Consider the following 24,660-nt stretch of genomic DNA (forward strand, 5'->3'; position numbering starts at 1 on the left):
TTGTATGTTTCGTTGTTCTATATATCTTGTTTCTTTTGAGTAATTGTCAATCTGAGTTTTATGTTGAACACTATCAATAACTAAAATCAGTGACGTTATCAAATCATTATTGAAGCGACTGTTTACGAATAAAATATTTTGCAAACAATTGTATTCCATATATAGGTTAAATGAATGAACAAGTAGTATTATCTTTGAACATGTCTAAATCAACTGCAATCTATACATCTATAAGGTAGTTTTACAGAATATACTTGACGTTGTTAAGTCATTAAAAATGAACAGTTCTAATTTTGTATTAATATTTGTATTTCACTCACTTATAATGTCATTTCTATTCTTTGATTTCCGAAAGATCCAATCCCTCCTAGTTTAGTAAATGATGGATATTTGGCTGGTCAATCTGGGAAAGCCATAATTAAGGCCAAAGATGCTTCTTACTGTAGATTCCATTTGCCTAATTCAAATGAGGTGATTGTCCCAGTGATATCTGACCAGTGTGAGGTCGAGATTAATTCGTTTGATGCTTTGCCTGGAGATTATACTTATACTGCCTATGTAGGGAGGGAGTACAAAATAGAAGAAGATGTTGTACAAGGAAAGGTGACTTTCTATGGTGAGTAATTAAATAAATTAAGTTTAAAAAATATGACTTTATGCTTTACAATTTCTAACTTATTAATAACTAATTATTTTGATAGAGAATAAAAGGAAAAAATTCATCATTGTCTACACCCTATCTTCCTAGAGTTTCCAAGATTATGTTGGAAGAGAGTGGCATAAAAATAATCGGAAAAGAACGATATTAATGCTGAATTCATAGTTTTCGGGGCTATAATATGAATAGTGGCACTTTCGATGCTGTACAAGTCCAAATTTACCCTCACTTACTCCTCTACGAGGTAGGAAGGTGGTGATATGTAAAAGTAATTGAAAATGATTAATATTTGTGATGAATCCATAGTTTTCGGGATCGCTGAGATGGATAGTTACACTCCAGATACCACTAAAGTCCAGCTTCGGCCCCATAGTTATAGGAGGTGTCATCATTATAGATATTCTGCAATTATTGACAAGTCACTTGACGCAACTGAGAAGCTTCCATGCTTCACGATCTTCTGCTAACATCTTCATCTTCTACGATTTTTATGCCTTTATATCGTTCATTAATTGTAGTTTCCTTCGCCCCTTTCTTCTCTTTCCTGCCACCATACCATCTAGCATGTCTCTCATGATACAATTCCTTCTTAGCCAACGTGCTAACCAGTTTTTTCCCTCTTATGAATAATATCTAAAATTGTTCAAAACACCCTCTCATTCGTTTTTTCTACTCGACCTACCTAATTCTCTCCACTCTTCTTCACACTCACATTTCGAAACTTCGAGCTTTTTGTGTAATGTCCATGTTTCTGCCCCATACAATGCAATACTCCACACAAAACATTTTATGAGTCTTTTTCTCAACTATTTATTCAAGGTCTGAGAAAAATAGGCTTTTCTTTTTCTTAAAAGTTCTTTTGCCATTCCTGTTCTTGCCTTTATTTCACATTCGCACTTCATATCATCAATAGTAATATTACTCAGAAATCGAAAACTAGTCATCTATTTGTTCCCCTCTACTTTTATTTTGACACCAAACACTTCGTTCCAATGTCCATGGCTTTTGTGTTTCTAACATTTATTTTCTTCCCCATAGTCTGCATATTATTCTTTTCTCAAGTTTTTAACATCTTATTGATTTTCTTTTCGGATTTCACAACAAATGCCATATCATCCTCAAATCGTATACATTTAGTCATTTTAACTTCTATCGAAATGCACTCTTCATTCTGTAGACCCTTTTTCACTATCTTTTCTAGATAGATACTAAATATTAATTGCGATCTTTTCGGTCATTTCCTTCCGTATTCTAATACTTACTTGTTGGTTCATATATATTTTTATGAGTCTTCGATCTTCCCATTCCAACTCAATTTCTTTAGAACTTCCAAGACCAATTCCCAATTCACACGATCAAAAGTCTGTCCTATATCAATAAATACCATGTACATCACTTTCCCTTTTTCTATAAACCTCTTACTGATTATCATTAATAATCCAATTGCGTCTATTGTGCCCTTACCACTCCTGAAACCGAACTATTCCTCCTCAACATTTTCATTTTTCTTAAATACAACCTTCTGTTCAGAATTCGAAGCAAAGTATTTGCTGCATGAGGTATGAGACTAATAGTTCTATAATGCTTACATCTCTCTGAGTTCGACTTTGCTAGCCATTAGTATCATGATCGTCTTCGGGAAATCTTTTGGCCACTTTCCTGTCTCATATGTTTATTACAAAGTCGAAAAAAATTTTTGTTGCCCTTGCCTACAATATTCTTAATGAATTCCATTGAGATTCGATATTAACTATCCCGATTGCCTTTCCATTCCTAATCTCGGATATAGCTGTTTCAAACTCATACCGAAGAATAGTAAACCCTTTATCACCTCTACTTCATTTTCTACTCCAACATCTACACCGCACAGTCTGTCCCTACTCTTATATAAGTCCTTAAGAAGGGGTAAAATTAAGTGTAGAAAATGATCGATATTACTTTTAATCTACAGTTTTGTGGGTCACTGAAATGGATACTATTGCTTCCAATGCCGTTTAAATTCAAGTTCAGCCCTCATTGACACGGACGGTAGGAAGCAGTGAAAAACAGTGTCCCAAACAACCGAGATTAGTGTGGAATCTTTTAGAGTCAGGAAAACTGTTAACAAGTGTGAAATGGCTGTTGGAATACAGTTAATATCACCTCAAGATGTTTTTTTTATTATTTCGCTTTGATTAAAGAGCATACCCAAGGACGATAGGGTGTTTCAGAATTTATGTCAAAAGTGGAGTATCTTATTGATCTTTATCACTACATTTTTATTGAAATACTTAAGGTAAGGGAGAACGAGATTGAAATATTTTCCATAAATCTATTCTCTCTGTGCAAAGAACGGATATTTCAACTGTTAATTAGATAAAACACAGTAATAAATGTCTTATAATGTTATGTTTCGATATTTTTATTTATTTATTAGAGGAACCAGTTGTGTATAGTGTAACGTATTCATCGAAGGATTTGCACATTCTTTGCGAACCAAGATGGACAACAAGTTTCAAATACTGTACTATCATGGACCCTAGTGGGAAAGGATACGATGTAAAGGATGGAATTGGTAACAATAACACTAGACCATTTGGTACTACTTTGAGTAAAGGACAATGTGGTATCACAGTTGTAAATTACACAGAGGAGCACATTGGTCGTTGGAAATGTGCTTTTACTATCCCAATATATGTCGCTTATCCAATGGTAACCAAAACACCTAATGGTAAGTATTAAATCGTAGCATCTAATTACCATTACTAGTAGTTTCAACATATTATTTTCTAACTTTTTTTTATTATATGGAGCTTCAGAATAGGTTGAAGTGACGGGATATTATAGGATAGGAACCTAAATGGTCCAGACACTTTCTTATCATGAGACATATGAAGCGCATACGACACCATTCAGTAACTTGTATTGTTGCGAATAAAACAAGATTTGGGCTGCTTCCTCTCCAAAAGGTACTACGAAACTCCTGTCTCGTCTCAAAAATATATATTTCTATTGGAATACCTCCGTCTTGTCTCGTATCATGAACATATTGTCTCATCTTGTTTCCTCGGCAACTAGAAATTAAAGGAATAATATAAAACACAATTGTGTATATAGATGAGTGGCAATAACAGTGAGTTGTGTAACTTCACATAGGATAGGATTCAATACGCAGCGTTCGTTTGAATGGAAATGAAATTTTGAATTTCTTAAGCATCCAGACATATTTTACTTAATTTGTGTAAGGTTATATATGTTGTATTAATCCAGTGAGAAAAAAGAATTAAGGAACTATAAATCGAATTTAACTATTAAAGTAATTTTCCTATATATCTATATGTATACATCTATCTATATCTATATCTATATCTATATCTATATCTATATCTATATCTATATCTATCTATCTATCTATCTATCTATCTATCTATCTATCTATCTATCTATCTATCTATCTATCTATCTATCTATCTATAGCTGCTTGAAAGTGGTTTATTTGCGGACTCGTAATTTATAGATCTAAAAATAGGACTACGGCATAATAAATTATAGTAGGTACAGTGAATTGCCTAGAATTAACCAAAAAAGTAAAAGCCGACTAGCGTTTCATTGCAAAATTTTGCTATCAACTGAAAAAAACATGTCCCAAAGTGGTCTATTTGCCGACTATGAAAATCACAAAGAAAAGTGTTTTATTTTTAGAATGTTGATGTTTGATAGGCATTAGAGAGCTGAAAGGAACAATTAAATCTTTATCAACTATATTATCAACCTTCAAATAAAAAAAGTTTGTATTTTTGGGACAAAAAAGTCAATGTGTTAGTCAAGAATAATGTTCGGTCATTAGAGGGAAAAGTGAAAAAAAATGAATTTTTAAAATTTATGATATTAACTATTGTGAGTATCTGTAATTGTTTAATGTGCCATTATTAGCCATTAAAATAGGTTTTCCATCTTAATTGAGCGGTTAATATGCAAATATTTATTATAAACCGAAAAAAGTGGTCTATATGCGGAAAAAAGGTCCAGATTTTGCGAAAAACCGGAATAATCTAATTTTCCGTAAACGTTTAAGGAAAATAAGGTTTGAAACATATTTCCCTTTAGGGTGAGATTGTACATGGCAATTTTTACTTCAATATTTTTATTAAAATGCTTAATAATACACATACAATAATTAAAGCTGCTTGTGGTCTATTTGCAGAATTCAGTGTCACCATCTCCTATCTGAAAACTTCAATGTCATTTGACCGGTGTTTTAAATCAAATACTTAAAACCGAGTGTAAGTTAATGGTGACATTCAACTTCTGAACATGAATTCCTAATTGACATTGAGTTCCTTTCAATCATCTCATGATTAATTTTCTTGACAAATTAATGTTTTATTACGTGCTATTTAGTTTGCAACATTGTATTTTTGTGGTCTAAATGCGGAGTAAGGCTGCCAACCTTGCAAAGTAGATAAACTACAATATAACGATACACAATAGATAAAATTTTCTAATGTCGAAAATGAATTTTACTTGCCACACATTGTTTTTTTTCACGAAATGAAAACTAGATTTCGATCGTTTAAATATGGAAAAATACAATTATATTGCCAAAAAGCAAAAATTATTTACGAACATTAGGGAGGAGATGCAGAAAATTACACCGACAGAGACAGAATTTTCTTATCTTACAAGTTAGTCATACTTGATATTTGTGACACTACTTTCACATACATCTATAAAGTTGCTTTGCCCCCTCCCCCTGGACTTTCAAATTTCGACTTGAAACTAAAATCAACCGTTTGCTTTTGTGTGTTGTTGACTCTTTGGAAGAAACAATCGTTTGTTTCGATAAACATTAAGAGATATATACAAAACAAAGTTGGGGCAAATTCACACTAACTCCCTCACTTTCAAATTTTGATTCAAAACCAAAATCAATCTTTTGTTTTTGATTATTTTGAACAAAAAATAGTTTGTTTCGAAAAACTTCAGGAGATATTTGGAAAATAAAGTTCGGGGCTTCTTTACATTGTCCTTCAGTTTCAAAATCCGACTCGAAACCAAAATCAATCGTTTTCTTTTCATTTGTTATTGATTGTTTTGAATAAAGAAAAAAATTATTTCGAAAAACTTTAAGAGATATTTAAAACTAAATCTGGGACTAACTTCACACTGACCCCATTTTCAAATTTTGATTCGAAACCAAAGCCAATCGTTAGTTTTTCAGTTGTTACTGATTCTATTTAAAGAAATAGTTTATTTCGAAAATTATTAAGTATTGCTGTACATATCACAAAAAACAATATGAGTCTGCTTCCAACGTTGATAGTCATAAAATGAAAACGGTATTATATAGCAAGACGCGGTCATCTTTAATCAATTAAGCATCCCAAGAATATGTTGGTTCTCCACTGTAATATCTCTACTAAAACTAGAAGTGATATAAATTTTAACCCCTTATGATTTCAATAATAATTGAAAAAACATCATGCCATTAAAACTAAACACCATCACGTGGTGTATACATAGCACGTCCAGAAAGTAAGTTCCGTTTCAATTTATCTCTTCTGCAGCGCTGCGATTGCAGTTCCGCACATGCGCGGTAGACGCTCTGTATCAAGGAGAGGAAACGTGCGCCATTTGGAGATCGCTGTCAGTCACGTGGGCTTTGTTGTGCTTGTTTACAATTTCGGTGTTGATTGAAAATCCCGCCGCTTGTGAAATCAGAGCGGTGATTCGTTTTCTGAATGCGAGGAAAGTGAAACCAAGTGAAATTTATCGGCAAATTTGCGATGTTTAGGGACAAAATGCGATGAGTGATTCAATGGTGAGAAGATGGGTCCGACAATTCAATGAAGGACGTAGTGACGTGCAAGATGAAGAACGAAGTGGGCATCCATCTTTGGTTACAGAAGAACTGGTTCACGCGATTGATGACAAGATCCAGGAAAACCGGCGACTTTCATCTGTTCTTACATCTCAAGTCTTTCCTTAGCGGTCAACACTTCAACAATGACGACGAGCCGAAAGAAACTGTTACCAACTGGTTGAAGACACAGGCGGCAAAGGAAGAAGGTATACAAAACCTTGTGCCACGCTATGACAAATGCCTGCAAAATTTCAGCAGTTATGTGGAAAAGTAGTTTAAGAGTTGTATAATTTTGTGCAATAAATAATTTTTCTGTATCTGTACACAATTTAATTTTATTACCAAACGGAACTTACTTTCTGGACGTGCCTCGTATGTGACACTTGTTTAATGTATAAAGGGAGAATGTAGCACTATTTTTATTCAGTTTTTGTTCCATCAAATAGTATTACTTTCTTTCTTCTCAACTTGTAATAAATAAAGCAATTTTAAAGCGTTATTATCTAATCTGTATTCATTGTGTTTCACTTCTTACTATCAAAGTATAAAAGAAAGTAATGAAATACCGTACTGGTTTCTTAAGGAATCTGTATCGTATCGGGTATTATTATTTGGCCTTTTCCTTTTTAAAGGTTATCATAAAAATATGTGCTACTTTCAATTGATATTAATTACTCTGTCATATATATAAACACTTGAAATTATATGAACTTCGAAGTCTTTACTCCCCTTGATGAATTTCTGCGTACGCTACTGATTGTGTTCCTCTTCACATTTTTTACTACTTTCTGCTTTGAATACAATTTGGAAGTGCAAGGCAACCGTGAAGATGACCACCAACTTTATTATCAAATTATTTTAATGCTTTTCGATTTTTCTTCAAAACAATCAATAACACGCAAAAAACAAATGATTGAGTTTCTTAAAACTGTAATTTGAAATTTAAACGACTAGTATGAAGTTGAGCCACCCAACTTTATTTCGTAAATGGCTCTTAATACCGTATTTTTCGAGACAAACTGTTTTCTCTTAAACTAATCAATAAGAAACGAAAAGCAAACTTGACTTGAGCTTTAAATCGAAATTTAAAAGTAGAATAAGCGGTGTGAAGTGGCCCGTCAAATGTATTCTGTAAATATCTCTAGTTGTTTTTTTAATTTTTTTCTTCAAAACAATCAACAACGATCGAGAAACAAACCACTTTCATCCAAACCACATCGTAAATATATTCTTATGTTTTCGAAACAAACTGCCTTTCTTCAAAATAATCAACAACAAACCCATATCAAACGACTGATTTTAGTTTTCAATCGAAATTTGTAAGTAGAGGGACAAGGACAAATCTGTCCATATTCAAAATTTGTTTTGTAAATATATCTTTATGATTTTCGAAATAAATATTTTTTTCTTCAAAACAATCAAATACAAACGATTGGCTTTGGGTTTGGATCAAAATTTAAAAGTAGGGAAATTACAGTGAAAGAGTAAATATCTCTTCATAATTTTTGAAGGTAACTAGTTTTTCTTCAAAAGAATCAATAACAAACGAAAAACAAACGATTGACTTGGATTTTGAATCAAAATTGAAATGCGAGAGTCGAAAGTAAAGTTAGCTACACCCCAATCCGAAAATTAACTACAGTAAGGTTTGTAAATATCTCAGTACGTTTATCGAAACAAACAATTCTTTTTTTAAACAATCAATAACAAACAAGAAACAAACGATTGAGATCGGTTTTGAAACAAATTTGAAAGTGGGTGGGCAGTGTGAAGTTGCCCCCAACTTTATTATTTATAAATATCTCTTGAAGGTTTTTGAAACAAAATATTTCTCTTCAAAAGAATCGATAACCAACAAAAAATGTTATTGATTTTGGTTTTGAATCGAAATTTCGTAGAGGGCCACTTCACACTACCCACACTAACTTAATTTTGTATATATCTTTATGTTTTCAAAACAAACGATTTATTATTCAAGATAATCAATAACAAACGGAAAGCAAAGGCTTGCAGCCCCGTATTTATTAATTGTGCGCCCCTGTGTTCTACATAATTTGCCGCCCCCTACCACACATCCTTATGATTGATGATTATGATATTGAGTCTAACGTCCCGTTCAGCAGCGAGGCTATATGAGACGTGGACCTACTGAGTATCGTGAAATCCGAACCACACGAGCTCCCGCCGGGAATCAAACGCCATAGGCGCGTACGCTAACCGCTTAGCCACGAAGGAGCTCTGATTTTGCAAACATACCAGCTCTTGTTAAGTAGCAGTTTAGGTATTACAAACGTTACAACGTAATTTTAAATAGCCTAATTCTCTCAATGATGACTACGATGTGGTATTCTGTCCAAAGGTAGGTGTTTGACCCGAAGGTTCCTAGACAAGCTGAACCCATGGATAGTGCCATTGTCTTCCATGGTATGATGATGACGTACCAAGGACGGGATCTACAGCTTAACTTGGGATCCGAACCTCTTGTCTTCCCACCGGAAATCTAACGCAGAACTCTTTGATTACAAGGCAATGAGCTTAACCGCTCATTCATTGGTGACACATTCTCTCAATACTGGCATGTAATTTATTTATTTATGTTTTAATTTACTGTCTGGAGAAAATACATTTTATTAATTTCTAAAGAGAGAGAGTAGCCTACTAGAGATCTAATGGAAGTGATTTTGAAGCTGGGATTGGCTGACATCCATCACTGAGACACCAATAATTATTGGTGATAACTTATAAGAAAAATAACTTTTGCATTATTCACCATCGGCAATGGTTTAATAGCATCCATATTAATGATACAATAAGCTGTTTGTCTGCCTGTCTGTCTGTAGCGCGTTTCAACTCGAGAACCATGTTTTAAAGCTCTAAGAGAAATGATCCAAATGACTGTTCCAGGTTCTTAGGTCACACTTGAGCTGAGATATGGGGGTGCAAAGTACCCATAAGAATAAGATGGAGCATTTTAGAAATAATCGAAAACGACCATAGCTTTTGAGATCAATGAGATGAATACTGGCAGTTTTAGTCCAATTCAACTTTAAGGTCTTACTTCACACCCCAGGGAAGGAGCGAGATTTTAAAGGTAATATAAAGCAACAGATATTAGTGTTGAATTCATAGTTTTCGAGACCGCTGAGTTTAACGGTATCAGTTTTCATTATGTTCAAGTTCGTCCTCACCCCTTGGGGTGAGTGTGGGAGAAAATGACTTCTTTAAAATAATCAGATAACCTAGCTTATTAGTAACTATTGTAGTGAGAGCGAATTATACAGATTGAGATATTTTCTCGCGCTTGCGCGGGACTTTGCGAGTTGCTAGTTTTAAATTTTACTTTATTGTGAATCGTAAAAAAGTCCAAAGTTTTGCAGTTCACTAAAGTCCACCGCCCTGTGCTCGAGTACAGAATAGCACTTACGTAAATACGGAACTGAATGTATGGCTTCGGTTCCGAATCAAAATTAGAAAGTGGCGGGTGGGCAATTCACAAAGTCTTTCATATATTTGCTATAGTTGTTATCAGCGCCTTGTCCGAGGCGGAAAGACTCATATGGTCCTAGTTAAAGGGGATACATTATTACAATTACAATCCTGGATTTTTGATATATTCTATTAAAATTAAAGTTAATGATAATTTTAAGTTATTGGATTTTTAACCAAAGAGTGTACTGACGTCTTGCTGGTGTCATAATGAAATGATTTATGAAGTTTCTTTTTATATATATATTTAACTTTAATAGGTGTAATGTTACTGAGTCTGCTATTTTTGGGCACTAATAACATTTTTGGCCACCATAAATATTTATTTTTGCAAAGTTTCTCGAAAAGTACACATAAGGTTTTATTCCCCCGGATGTCAGTTTCTTAGGTTCAACTAGCTTTATCGATTGATATGCATATCTTATCTTTGGACAATTATTGTACAATAATCTATTGTCGAATTTAAAGAGATAATATAAGTAGTTGTTTTAGAAGTATATTAATACACGAACATCTTATAAACCTTAAGTGTAGAAGTAGATTATTACATGAATAAATTACTGTAAAATTTCCTTTAGTTACATCCATCAATTTCAGTGTATACAGGAATGAAAGCTATAATAGTTCATAGAACAAAATATTCATGTTAGGAATAATATTAATAGCAAATTCTTCCCTGCAAAAACACAATGTAACGTACTTCATTTTATAAAACATTTAGTAACTTATTTTACGACATTCTCCTTTTTGTTCAGTACATTACATTAGTTATAAATGTATATATATTAATAATTGCATATATATTCTATTAATATTATTAATAATTATTCGATTTTGAGAAAACACAATGTAAAATTCTTTTAGGGGATTCCAATGATATCCCAGTTCGCCACGAAAATTTGCCAAGAATGGAAGGGTGAATTTATACCTCATTTAAATAAATATGTTCTAGGATAACTTTCGTTTTAAAAAATATTGACGCAATATGACGTATATTTTCTTTGAGCCCCTCTGGGAGGAACTGAAATCAGTGAAGTATAAAGAGATTGATTACATCCTGTCCGATGATTTTTAAAAAATCCATCAGGTAAATGTTAATCGATTTTGATAAAAGTTTTTTTAGTTACTATTTTCTTTTAAGATTCTTCACAGTCTTTAATGCTTGGGATCAATCAGGAATAAATCGATGGCTTTACCCCTAGTAAAGGGTAAATTCCCCCTAAAGGGGTGAAAGGTGGATCAAAGCAACCCCATGTTGTAAACATTCAAAACAATTTTGCAGGATAAGCTACACTATAACTTCGTAATAATAATAATAATAATAAATTTGACTCAATATGGCGCATTTCTTTGAGGCTTCACAATCATCTCTACTACGTGAATTTAAAATCAATCTAGAACTAGACATTGAAATTATCTCATTTCCCTGGTGTTCAAATAAATAAGTGTTCTCCCTCCTGATTGTAAATATTTCCATGGCAATTTCATAGGTCTCCTATTTTTATAAAACATAGTGTATATTTTGTTCGAGATTATAGACTTACTCGTAGAGGTGTAGAGGAAGAATATGGAAGGAAAGAGAGAAACCACGAACACAATGTTTTCTTTAGTTAACGTCTCACGTTATGCATCTAAATTAAAGGAGACGGTGATGATGATAATCAACGAAATTGTGGAATAAAGACGAGAGAGAACAGGAGAACCTCTTGAAATTTCGATGCACACACGGTTTGCCACCACAAAAACAACTTAATGAAAACCGGGATCGAACCGGGGACCTTACGCACCATAGATAAGCGCTTTACCATTAAGCATCTATAGTTGAGTTCTTTACCTATTTAACGAAAAATGAATTAAAGTACTGTATTAGAAATCTGAGTTTATGTTTTCTATAAATGTAATAAATTTTACATAACTTAAATATGTATATTGATAAATATGTTACATTAAAAAAATACAGCAAAATTTCTGAATACAGTATTTCTTATAGTCACACGTTTAAAATGAACATCATGATGTGAAATGTACTTGAATTATGCATATTTTTTTAGAGTGATTGTAGCACGTTGTAGTGCACTTGAATTTTCTAATTATCTAAGCATCACTGTTAATTTCTTATCTCAATTTAAAAAAAAAATCAGCGTATCTTTAATTCATAGAATTAATAAGCAAAAAGTTTCACTAACATAAACTGTCGTCATTTAGAAATCCAATCCAAGAATATCAATGTCCTATAACTTTGAGAGTATTAAAAGATGACTATATTAACAAAGCTGTATTGACGGGCTTCCACGACAACTTATTATAAAGGTAACCAAGAAAATTCTGTCGCTTTTTGTGGAGATCTGTGTTCAATTGGCTCCCACACCGTGAGTTGAACGCGGATGGAGATAATGCCAAGGTCAGTTGTTGTTGTGGGTATATCCAACATACTATCTGGTTGTGGCAGTTCACTTACACCGTGAACTTGCTTAAGGGCAGAGTGAGCATGGGACCTCCACAGAACGTCATAAGTGCGTGTACGAATTCAAACTCGGGTTAAACGCAGCTGCAGCGGGGCGGAAGATATGCAAGGCCTTTGGTGAGATTGTCGTGACTACGCGGACAGTGCAACGATGGTTTAACAAGTTTAAGGACGGTGAAGAAACACTGGAAGACGCACCACGTGCTAGAAGACATGTACAAAATTAAGATCGTCAGCCAGCAATTCAGGCGAATGGTTTCCAGACATACGAGGTACTGGAACTACAATTCTGTGTAAGTGGATAAACCATTCGGCAGCACCTCCATCAACTTGGGAAGCACTACGAGTTGGGGAGATGGGTTCCACATGAATTGACTCCGGGAAAGAAAGCAACACGAGCAGACACATGTGTTTGTTTGTTTTCTCGTCTGAGGAAGGGCCCATTTCTGGACAGGGTGTTGACATGTGATGAGAAGTAGGTCCTGTACGAAGCTCCACGGTACCATCATCATTGGTTAGCATCCCATGAACCGGTTCCAAAACAGCCGAACCAGCACTGCACCGAAGAACGTCCTCCTGTGTTTTAGAAGGACTGCTCGCGGCATCTTGCATCGAGATCTGTTACAAGCAGTTGAACCGTGTTCAAGAAAAACTCAAAACTCTGGAGCCACCACTTCTGAATCGCAAAGGAACAACAGGACAACTCTCAGCCCCACGTGGCTAGGATGATCCAGAACACCATTCTACGCCTTGGATTGAAAACCCTATTGCATCCGCCACACTCCCCGGACATTGCACCTCAGATTATTACCTATTACATTCCTTGGACAATCACCTTAGAGGACGCCAGTTCAAATTCCTAGTAGAGCTGCAGAATGCACTTTATACCTTCTTTTCTTCAGGGCTCACCGCGATGGAATCCATGGTTATCCGAAAGGTTGGCAAGCTCTTCGATGTTTTGGGGGTTCATTTTTGATCTTCGAGGTACGTCTTAGGTGACATATTGATGTTAGAAGGTGGTGGGTGAAAAAGCGATATAACTTTTTTATTTTCATTTAGAAAATGTATACCCCTGAAAAGAATTTAACTCTTACCGCTTAGCGGCTTAAGCTGATAAGAACTTTGTCAAATGGGTAGAAGAAGGCGTAGTCACTAGCGTAGGAAAATTAAAATGTGATGACCTAGTAAGGTGGAAATTTTTAGAGAAGAAGTATATATTCTGATGGAAATGATATGTATGTCTACCCCTGAAATGGGATTTACCCAGATAGCCGACTAGCGGTAAACTTTAAATCCCATGATTGCCAAGCAATGAACATAGTTATATTGTAGAAAATGCAGAGGTTGGCAAGCCTTATTACGTATTTAGACCACCAATTTCTCAAGTCAGCAAATAGACCACCAAGATTCCGCCAATAGACCACCTCAATCAGCAAATAGGCCACTTTTATAAAAGTAGAGAATGGAAAGTGGTCTTTTTGCTGACAAATTTCCGCAACTAGACCACTTGCAGATTACTATCTATCTATCTATCTATCTATCTATCTATCTATCTATCTATCTATCTATCTATCTATAAGGTGTTTCAAAACTCCCATGATATACGATAAGTTTGTTACTATCAGAGTTACAATGCAACAGGTGAAACCGTCTCCAAATATGACATTTTCAATCTAAAGTGAACGAATTTTTTAAATCGCAGGATTCGTTTGGGCTGTACACTAGGGTGGGCCGAATTTCAACTCTTTTTCGAAAATCGATCCGGCGAAGGGATTAAACAGTGTCTTCTAGTGGGCAAAGTGTCCCAGGTTTTTATCAGAATTTTTAGTCAACGCCTTCATGTGACGTATCGAGGTTTTATGGAAAATGTATGCTACCCGTACTACACGGTACAATATTTCATATTTTTGGCTCTGTAAAACCCATATATTCTCGTTTTTTTTTTCTTTAGATTCAGATTACGGGCAGCTTGAACTATACCTAATTCACCTTCCCAAAGCTCACTTAGTTCCTCGCAGTGCAGTTGTTCGCTTAAATTGGCCAAATTTCAACGCTTAAGGCAAGAAGATTGTGTTTTGTTTTACTTGTATGCACAAAAATTGATTTGTTTTTGTTTAGGCTAAGAATAGAGTTTATTTACTTATTTATTTATCTTTTGTTGTAATGCAATTCATTATCAACATTTACGATCATTTATTCTTTGTCCAAAATAACCCAGAACTCACCACGAGGAGGTGACAGCACTTCGAGTTCCACCCACTTTTAGTTAAGCAATGTCTAATTTTCTGCCATTGCCTTATTTGCTTGCCTCCTCACTTACTTGCCTTACCTTTCTAGATGGCATAGTATTTTTCTCGATCCGAGTGTTGGCATTTTCTTGCTAGAAACCAAGGCACAGCGTATGAATCCCTCACAACCTGCCGACCGACACACGGATTGAGAAGCTTGCGTCACCAAACCTACCATTCACTCTACTGCTTTGGCATGGCAGGGTAACGTAGTTATTTCTTCTCCGAGCATTGCAACTGAGTAAATATTTTCTTCAATCTCGTCGTCGGAGGGCATCTTGGTGAGCGAAGGTTCTGCGGGGGACAAGGTCATCCACTCCACCATGTCGTAGTAATCGTCCGCATCAACATTTATTTTAAAAACTGCGAATTATTGAAAAATACAGAGAATACTATCTGCTTAGATTCCATGGGTAGAAATTGGGCTAGATTCCCAAATTCCATAAAGCCGCGGTCCTTCACAGCATGATGGCTTTTGCTGGATGGCAAATCAAACCCGGGGATACACCATGACATGTATTGTACAAGACACATGAATGCCTCGCAAGGTCTCGCTGTGTAACGTACAAACGAAGAATACTACATGCCTTGTTGAGCCAACGTGAGTGTACCACTGGACCGGGTTTCTTGTTTGCCAAGTTTGAAGAACAGTATCCTGAGTGAATTGCTCTGCAGATTGCTAGTAAATACTGTTGGTCCGCACTGAGGTCTTCAACTTTTGTAAATTCATCCATCCAGTCAAGATTTATTGTTTGGTATTTTACCAAGGGCGCTTCCTCGCACTTGTCAAGCTTTCTTCAGATGGATGCCGGAAGTTTTTTGGACCCGATGCTCCCCCGGCGAGATGTCATATTAATTAACGGAGCGATAGTTCATTTCCGTGAAGAAGATAAACGGTCCATTAAAGTTCTCGATTTAGTTTTTTAAACAATGTAGAGCCCCTTTAAATCTTCCCGTGTTGATTGGTGTACCGCCATAACCAGCTGCTACCACCGTTGACAGATCAGTTCCGTTTTCCTCCAGAGATTCGTACGCAGACGCGGCGATGTCCCCTCCACTACGAGACTTCGGCACGACGTTGCCCAAATATGTCGAACTTGGTTCTTCCACTATTGTTAAGTGTTGTTCGATCTGCCGTCGATACCAATGTTTTCCTATTTTCGCTTGCGTTAGAGTCTAATCTTTTCTTCCACCGAAGAAGACTCTTCTAACAGACTTTCCGGCTATGTCGTTACTTTCTTGAACAGCTGCGCTGAATTTATTCTTTTCCCTCCTAATCATATTTTTATCAATAACAAGGTTTTGTGCTCCGTTTAAATGTCTCCTGCATCTTGAATTGCTGCAATAGCGATTAGTGAAACTGCCCAGAGAAGAAATAAATGCGTGTCCATGTTATATCCAAGCAGTAGAGCGAATGGTGCGTTTGGTGACGCAAGCTTCTCAATACGTGTGTGGGCCGGCAAGTCGCGACGGATTCATACGCTTTGTTTTGATTTCCAGCAAGGAAATGCCAACACTCGGATCGAGGAAAAGACTATGCCATCTAGAAAAGTAAAGCAAGTAAGTGAGGACATGGCAGAAAATTAGACAGGGCTTAACTAAAAGTGGGTGAAACTCGAAGTGCAGTCACCTCCTCGTGGTGAGTTCTGGGTTATTTTGGACAAAGAATAAATGATAGAGAGTGTTGATATTGAATTGCATTACATCAAAAGATAAATAAATAAGTAAATAAATAAATAAGTAAATAAACTCTACCCTTAGGCTAAACCAAAATAAATCAACTTTTTGTACATACAAACAAAGAAAGCAATCTTCTTGATTTAGCGTTGAAATTTGGCTAATTTAAGCGAAGAACTGCACATAAGTGGGCTTTGGAATGATGCATTAGTTATAGTTCAAGCTGCCTCTAAAGCTGAATCTAAAAAAAAAAAGAAAGAAAGAAAAAAGAAAAGAAAAAAAGAAAAGAAAAAAAGAAAAGAAAAAAAGAAAACGGGAATATATGTGTTTTACATAGCCAAACACGTGAAATATTGTACCGTGTAGTGAGGGTTGCATACATTTTCCATAAAACCTCGATGCGGCACATGAAGACAATGCCTAAAAATTCTTAAGAAACCTGGCACACTTTGCCCACTAAAAGACACTCTATAACGGCTTCATCGAATCGATTTTCGAAAAAAGTTGAAATTCGGCTAACCCTACTGTACACTCTTTATGGGCCCAATATTAAACGAAAATGCACCGTTGCCATTTACTTGGACTCACAACATAAAATGAATAGTTCATGTTTGAAATATGGGCTGGCCATCGACACGTTAGCCTAAAAGAGAGTAATTTCTTTCACTTATCATGTGGATCAAGGTAATGAAAACATTACATTTTAATTTAAAATTGGGCCCATAAAGACTGTACAGCTCAAACGGCTCGTCTGATTTAAAAACGTCCTTCACTTCAAATTGAAAACATCACATTTGGAGACGGAGACGGCTTGTCCACTTACATTTTGTTGTAACTCCGATAATAACAAAGTTACCTTATGTTAGAGACTTTTGAGACACCCTACATACGCTGCAGATAATATATTGGGAGCATATAAGGGGTGAAGCTACTTCCAAATATTCAAACAAAGTTTTAAAGTGATGGTTTTAAAAAATCATATTCAAATCTTTTTAATGATTGTATGAAAAAGTGTCATTGAAAATCAAATTAATTTCTGTATAGAAATAGTTTCTGCAATTCTATAATTTCCTAGTCATTACAATACTGTACTTTTAAAAATATGTGAGGCAATAATTGAGCATAGCAATTTTCTAACTATTATTATTAAAGTCGGAACCCAGACGTTACAACATACGAAGGGGTTTGACCAGTCCGATGTCTTTAATTGGTTGATACATGGCCAGGATATGGACTCCTGTCGCCATAACTTCTAGATATTTTGACCTACTCCTTGATTCACGTAGCTTCTCAATTCTCCGAAGATGTTGGGTCAATGGAATAATAATGATAATATTGATATATTTATATCTAGCATATGTTTTAAACAACATGACAACAGAATTATATACATTCAACTTGCAGATAATGATACTTGAAAAGTAGCAATATATATTTTTAAATGGAACTTTAATTACATTGTTTTGAAAGTGATATTTTAGAATATTGACTATTTATTTTACTTGAATTTTTGTTTTAAAATCAATTTGAATCTATTTTAACACGTTGACGAAGGTATTAACTTGCGTACTGCACAATTCTCTGATATTTATTATTAGTAGTAGTATTAGCATTGTTTTTATTATTATTACAGTCATTATCTAGGTGGATTATTTTTATTTAGGAACTTCTTATCTTGCTGTATACCAAGTAGTCTAAAATTAATTGAATCTCTTGGACACGAGATGACGTTATTGTTTCAAATCGCAGGATATGTGAGTCGCAGCAGGTCAAACATAACGTCATTTCACAGATAACAGTTGAAGGCAGTAAATGTTTGAAAAGTGTTGAAATTATTAGAAGAGACGCAAGCTATTATGCTGTGAAGATGAGTAAATGTTCCAGAGAACTTCGCTACTTTTGCACTTTTATTTCGATAAAGGTCCAAGTGCCGTGTAGGGCTGTGAAAAATGTTTTCCTATGTATGGGCAAGGTACGTTAGCAAAACAACACCTAAAAGAGGATTCAGTCACTATCGTTCCAAGAATTTCGATGGTCATGATGCTTCTTGTATTGTGAGGCCAATCTCAGCAAAAGTCGACGATATTTTCACAAAAGTGGAGCAAGACCAGCATTAAGTAGCCATAGAATTGCCAATAACCTAAACATTCATCACCAAACAGTGTTAAGCCATTTGGAAAAAGTTGGCTACAAAAAAATCGACCTTTGAATGCCACATGATTTGGCTCAAAAACACACTCCACCAAGTCTCCATCTGCAAATCTTTACTAAACGTAATAAACTCGAGTCATTTCTGAAACAGTTGATCACGAGTGATGAAATGTAGATAGTCTAAGACAACAATGTGCAAAAATGATAGTGGTCGAAGGGAGCAAAGTCTCCATAATCTGAGACAAACCCCACATTGACGCTCAAGATTGTTATGCTATACGTTTGCTGGGATTTGAAGAGCATCGTACATCGTGAGCTGTTGCTGCCGAGCAAAACGATAAATTTGAATATATAAAGCCGACAATTAGCACGAGTGCACCTAGCAATAAAAAAAAAAAAAAAAAAAAAAAAAACTGGCTAGAAAAGAACCGTTGAACAGAGAGTGTGTCGTGTACTACGCTGACAACGCTAGACCACACAACCTTTAAAGACTCTCAAAAATTGAACAAACTTTGCTAGAAGGTTTTAATGCATTCACCTATAGCTTAGACTTTATGCCCTTGCACTATCATTTTTATAGGTCCCTCCAGAATTCCTTGAATGGTGTTAAGTCTGTTTCAAGAGGTTAAGTCTGCTTGTTCTCTGGATTTTGACCAGAAACCAGAGAAACTCTACAGCAGGATGATTATGGTGTTGCCGCAGAAATTGCATATCATCGAAAAAAATGTGCATATGTATTTTAAATACATTATTTTCAAATCACAATAAGTGTGTTCTTAATTTTGTCCTCAAAAGACTCAATACTTTTAGGCAACCTGATATTACCCCGTTTTTAATTTAAATTCTGGGTGACATCACTATTTGAAGTCAAACATAATAGACTTCTGAAGTGTTTAGTTCGTATCCAAACATAGAGAATTAATTTGACTCTGATTTTCTTTCTTTTTAGGTAAAGATATCCCCATCGAATTGAAAGCAGTTGAGAATTTCATAGATTTTGTGGTTGGAGAGAACGTGAACATTGCGTGTAGAGTATTATCTCATATCCAGTACTGTCGAATTTCAACTCCTAATGACCAGGAGTTTGATGTGATAGAAGATGGAAGTAATCACACTATTAACGGGATTAAGTATAAGTACTTAGTCAGTGGAGAGGGACTGAACGCTGGGGAATGTGGTATTACGCTCTTCAATGTATCAGAAAAAATTGCAGGAAAATGGAAATGTTACGCTGGGCTTACAACTCAAAGCGAAGAACTAATGGACACCGTTACTGTAAAAGGTAAAAGAAAACAAAAAATCGTGTTAACATGAAACGCTGTGAAACCATATTTTGTCGTATACTAGAGTATGAGAATGAATCCTCGCATAGTCCTGAGTTACATTTTCGTTAAGTGTCCATTCTTTACAGTTATCTACATGGAATTGAAAGGATATATAATATTATCAGTGTATGCTGATCATTATATTCTCGATTTTATTAAAATAAAATATTTCTTACAATAATCTATTGTATAGAATATACGAAAATCTTCTGTAAATACTACAGTACGATTACAGTGATATATAAGAAATATTTTGAGCTAAATTGATAACTTAGGAGAGATTGATAGCGTAAAATACGAATTGATAGTTTGAAGTTAAATTTAGTAAACATTTTTGTCGCAAACACATATCAAAAACTTGAGTTTCTAACCATTGCAGATCATTATATTACTCTCACATGTTACAGTATTATACACAAACAGATCAATCACATCTGTTAAAATAGCCCAACGATATTTTAAAATAAAATATATCGGAAGAAATTTTCGTTCAACGTTATGGGAAAGTGTGATAGGGATATTTCTAATGCTATTCAATCCACATAGCATAAAGACGTTGCCTGGACTACCATTTGATGAGTATCATACAGACATCCCTGTATGCTCACAAGAGTTCATTTTTTCTAAATGAACATCTTAGAAATCCAAATGTCCGCTTATGCTTCGGAATCTTAATCAGGAATTCGTTCCCCATATTTGTGAAATAATCAAACGACGACTTTCGGGCATCCTAATATTGTCTCGTGATTGGCACATTGCATTGAAATTGAATGGAAATTCCATGAATATCTCCATTATAAAACGTATTTAAAAAAAGCTTAAATATTCAAGAGCGGGAAAGGGACCTGTGGGACATCCAAAGACTGACCCATGGGCAGTTATGTTGTATGAGTAGCTTAAATGTAGGAAACAAGTGTCTTTACTTTGCACCAAAGGGACTTTATAAGCTCATCATCTATCCGTAATTGAACCCTCATGTGACTATATAGGTACGTTACACGTTTTCAGCACGGGATACCCATGTTTAATAATATACGGTGGGAACTAATGTGGTTCGAACCTCATATTAAGCTATGGAATGTGGAATCCACTTCGCATGCATTCTCATTGCTGAAGGTGGCGCTAAAGTTCCAAATCAAACGACCAACTTTCTGCGATTATTTTGAAGACAAAAATAATTGAAAACTTGAAAAGTAAAATAAATAAATAAATAAATAAATAAATAAAATAGAAATAAAACAATAGAAGAAAATAATAATCATATCATGAGTTATGTGACTAAATATGTATTTCACATTTTAGAAGTAAATATTTGAATGAAATAAGTATCGGTAACATGCCTTTGCAACTACTCTCAGCGTGTGCAGAGTTACTTTCCATACCAAAGTAAAGTAGACTTTGCAGTGTAGCATATATACAATCTAGGAATAATAAAACATTATTTAAAGATGAGAAAATATAGTCTAAAGGGTGTGTCGAGATTTGGTCTGTAATAGGTTGGGAACATGTTCTATTTCTGCTTACAAAGTGCATATAATAATGTCTGGTTTAACCTTTTAAATTTCTTTGCTCAGTGTCAAACACTGATTTATTTGAAGATGAGGGAGAAGAGTAATTTGTAATTAGCTGTAACTAATTGTGCTCCAATATCCAAATAGTCTAAAATAAGCAAATTTAACAAGAAATATGAAGGATGGCAGCTTATCAACAGTTGACCATGCTTCAGTGTAATTTAAATAGATTTTGATTGAGCGAATCTGTAAAGAGTTCGATTCATAAAATCTTTTTTACATATCGGTACTTTTATGTACCCGTATATACTATGTTCATCCAAGAAACAAAATCTCACGAACTACTTCATGAATCATCAATTTTGGGCTGTGATGCAGAGGGTCAAAAGTAAGAAGTCGAGTATGTCCATGTACTTGACTTACTCAGTTTATCCTTAGATATGAATAATAAAAAAAACCGCACCATGTGTATTTCTATAAGAGAAATTATGGATAGCATTGTTGCTATATAGAATATTCACAATGTTGTTAGGATTAACGGGTTAGTACCTAGATATAAACTTCAGGGTTAGAACTACTAATTATTATGTCTGTGGAATACAGCAAAAAAATTAAACTGACTTTATGTTCAACAAATCTAAGCAATTAAATATTTTCTTTTATCGAATATTAAACCATCTTACTAAAGCTTTAGAGTGACGAATAAAATTTGAGGTGGAAAGCAAAAATGAAAACTTCGACCTTTACGTTGTATACACTGTAGCAAATCAAACTCGTCCACGTTATTCCACTGATTGTTCTTACTGGAGACCAACCTACAATTATAACTAACTCCACATAATTAAAACCACGTAGAGGTAGAAAATAAGACATTATTGGAGAAGATGCACCATTTAGATTCTCCATGCTTTCTTTTTCTTTTTACAAACTGAGCATGTTTTATATCAATATAACGGTAGAAACATATAAGAACAAGATTTGACAGAGTAAGGAAATGTTTCTCCATCATTTATAGTTTTTTGTATACTACGAAGAATTCACAATCCAAGAGTACACTTATAATTTCTTTTAGAAAATATCATTTCAGGACATGAAAAACAATTATTTCGTAATGGAGATTTCTTTCACTAGTAGATCATTTATAAGCGGCTGGAATAAGGTAACATACTGTAAAAGAACAATAAAAATTAATAGTGCAGTACGAAGTGAAATGGAACTTCACCAACAAGTATCTCCAAGAGTTAAATAAATTTCATTAATAGTGTTGTCCTAATTACTAGTACATGTATTTGAATCATCTGATTTGCGTAGCCGTTATTTATAAGATTCTAATCACTATTGATATACTGATAATGTGATTCTAATAACATTTTATATTTCTAATATTTTTTTGTTTATAGAGCTTCAATTAAACTCTAGTCAAGCAAATGTGAACACTACAGAAGGGAAGAAAGCTTCTATACAGTGTAATTTATCAACATCAAGATCAGTAAAGCGTTGTCGACTACAAAGACCCGACGGATTAAGACTGAATGTGGTCCCTGAAAGAACCAACAGTACTCACATATTTGAGTTGAATAGGAAGGACGGCTATTGCGAATTAACTATCACTGCAGTCAGCAACACAGATTTCGGAACATGGAAATGTTCTATGTTACTTTTGGACAACAACGTCGAATTCTCTACTAATATTCATGTTAACAAGCGATCTTAATGTGCAAGTAAGTATAACGCTATTCATTAAGAAAAAGGAAAATGATCAAAATAAATCTATTGAAAAAATCATCTGGCTCTCACTTTTCATAAAAGTAACATAAATTAACATAAAAGTAACATAACTTTCTTACAAGGCTGTCTGTATTCTTTATTATAAATTATCATAATAACCGTAACATCTACGGACGGCTTTAATAGTTAGACAGTGTTTAAAAAGTTACACAACCTTATGGGAAAACAATTTTTCTTATTATTTTTTTTTACATGTTCTACATTACGTGCTGGAAACGGCTGCCTTTTTATTCCTCACACACGAAACACGAATTTAAGTAAATGTAAAGACAACTTCTTCACCACATATGGATTGCCATTAGCCCAAACTCGAGACTTTTGAATATACATCCAGATAGAACCTTTCCTCATAAGTCCAGTATCAATGATACAGTTGTGGCATTGATTTTTCCGAACGCAGAATATCAAGTGATCTTCTGTTAACAACCTTGGTCGACTGTTTCTCCGTACATCCACTACATTACTTATTTCCTGGAAGTTATTGTACAGTGGCATTATGGAGATTTGTTTGGAGCACCTATTCCCCAATTCTTTCTTTAAACCCTGGATTAAAGCATAATTGTTGAAGCAGATTCATTCTTTTAGAGTGACCATGCGCTGTTATAGTCCATGGCTGCTCAATTATTTTTTACGAATAAGAAAACAATAAATCATGAGATTCCCCATAAGGTTGCATAACTTTTTGAACAAGCTGTAGAAACGTCTCTAATCCACAGAGATTTACTGCTGCAGGTTAGTTAGTATAAACTGCATGCACACTAATTATTAAACGAGATAGGACTAACACTCATTTTTGTTAGAAAAAGTTTTATTTGTCTTTGGACTTGCACTTAAAGTGAAAAATGATTTCGCAAACTGACTCTGTCTTCATGTGACTGACTGAACATGTCAAGAAAGTGTTCTGGTTAACTTAAGACACAAATAACAACGTATATGTAACACTTATTTTAAAATTATTATTGTCTACTGCAATGTGTCCATTACTGTCTTTAAAGATAATTTCAGGTGGCCATCTTATCCGCTAGTAATCTATTTAAATTTTCAGTTGTTCTTGGGTTCTTTCAGGTAAATTGCGATATTTTTAACTTGCTTTCAGCTAAAAAAAAAAAAAAAGGCTACCAGTGGTAGATTGATGCACGACAGAATTATAGTACTGTATTGCGTAGAAAAAGAAAAACGCTTATGTACAAGTACCTACAGTACTGGTGATTGTGACTAATTTTATTGCGTGCAATGAAGAGCAAAGGACTATTTCAAAAGATTGTTTTACTTAAGAACGTGCAAGAAGGTGATCGATTTTAATACAATTTGTATTGACTTCGAGATGACATAATTATTACACAAAACTTGCATGTATTCTGCACAGGGCATATGAGTTCGATTCCTGGTGGAACTCGTTTGATTTGGATTTCATGTTAAACTGTAGATCCACGTCTCATGTCTCAAAAACAAACAATTTGCTTCTATAGG

General features: G+C 34.6%; 1 protein-coding gene across 1 annotated transcript in view; it reads left to right on the plus strand.

Annotated features, from left to right (window-relative positions):
* The window catches only part of LOC145662050 (uncharacterized), a 92,392-nt gene that overhangs the window by 65,036 nt on the left and 2,696 nt on the right, over positions 1-24,660 (plus strand). Inside the window, exons 3-6 of the mRNA XM_081727382.1 lie at positions 356-616; positions 3,075-3,368; positions 19,516-19,848; positions 22,803-23,123. Coding sequence (XP_081583508.1) covers positions 356-616; positions 3,075-3,368; positions 19,516-19,848; positions 22,803-23,116 — 1,202 coding nt within the window. The 3' untranslated portion in view covers positions 23,117-23,123. The remainder of the gene's footprint in view (positions 1-355; positions 617-3,074; positions 3,369-19,515; positions 19,849-22,802; positions 23,124-24,660) is intronic.

The sequence above is a fragment of the Thermobia domestica genome, chromosome 10 (assembly GCF_964235325.1).
Source record: "Thermobia domestica chromosome 10, izTheDome1.hap1.1, whole genome shotgun sequence".
NCBI classification, from domain to species: domain Eukaryota; kingdom Metazoa; phylum Arthropoda; class Insecta; order Zygentoma; family Lepismatidae; genus Thermobia; species Thermobia domestica.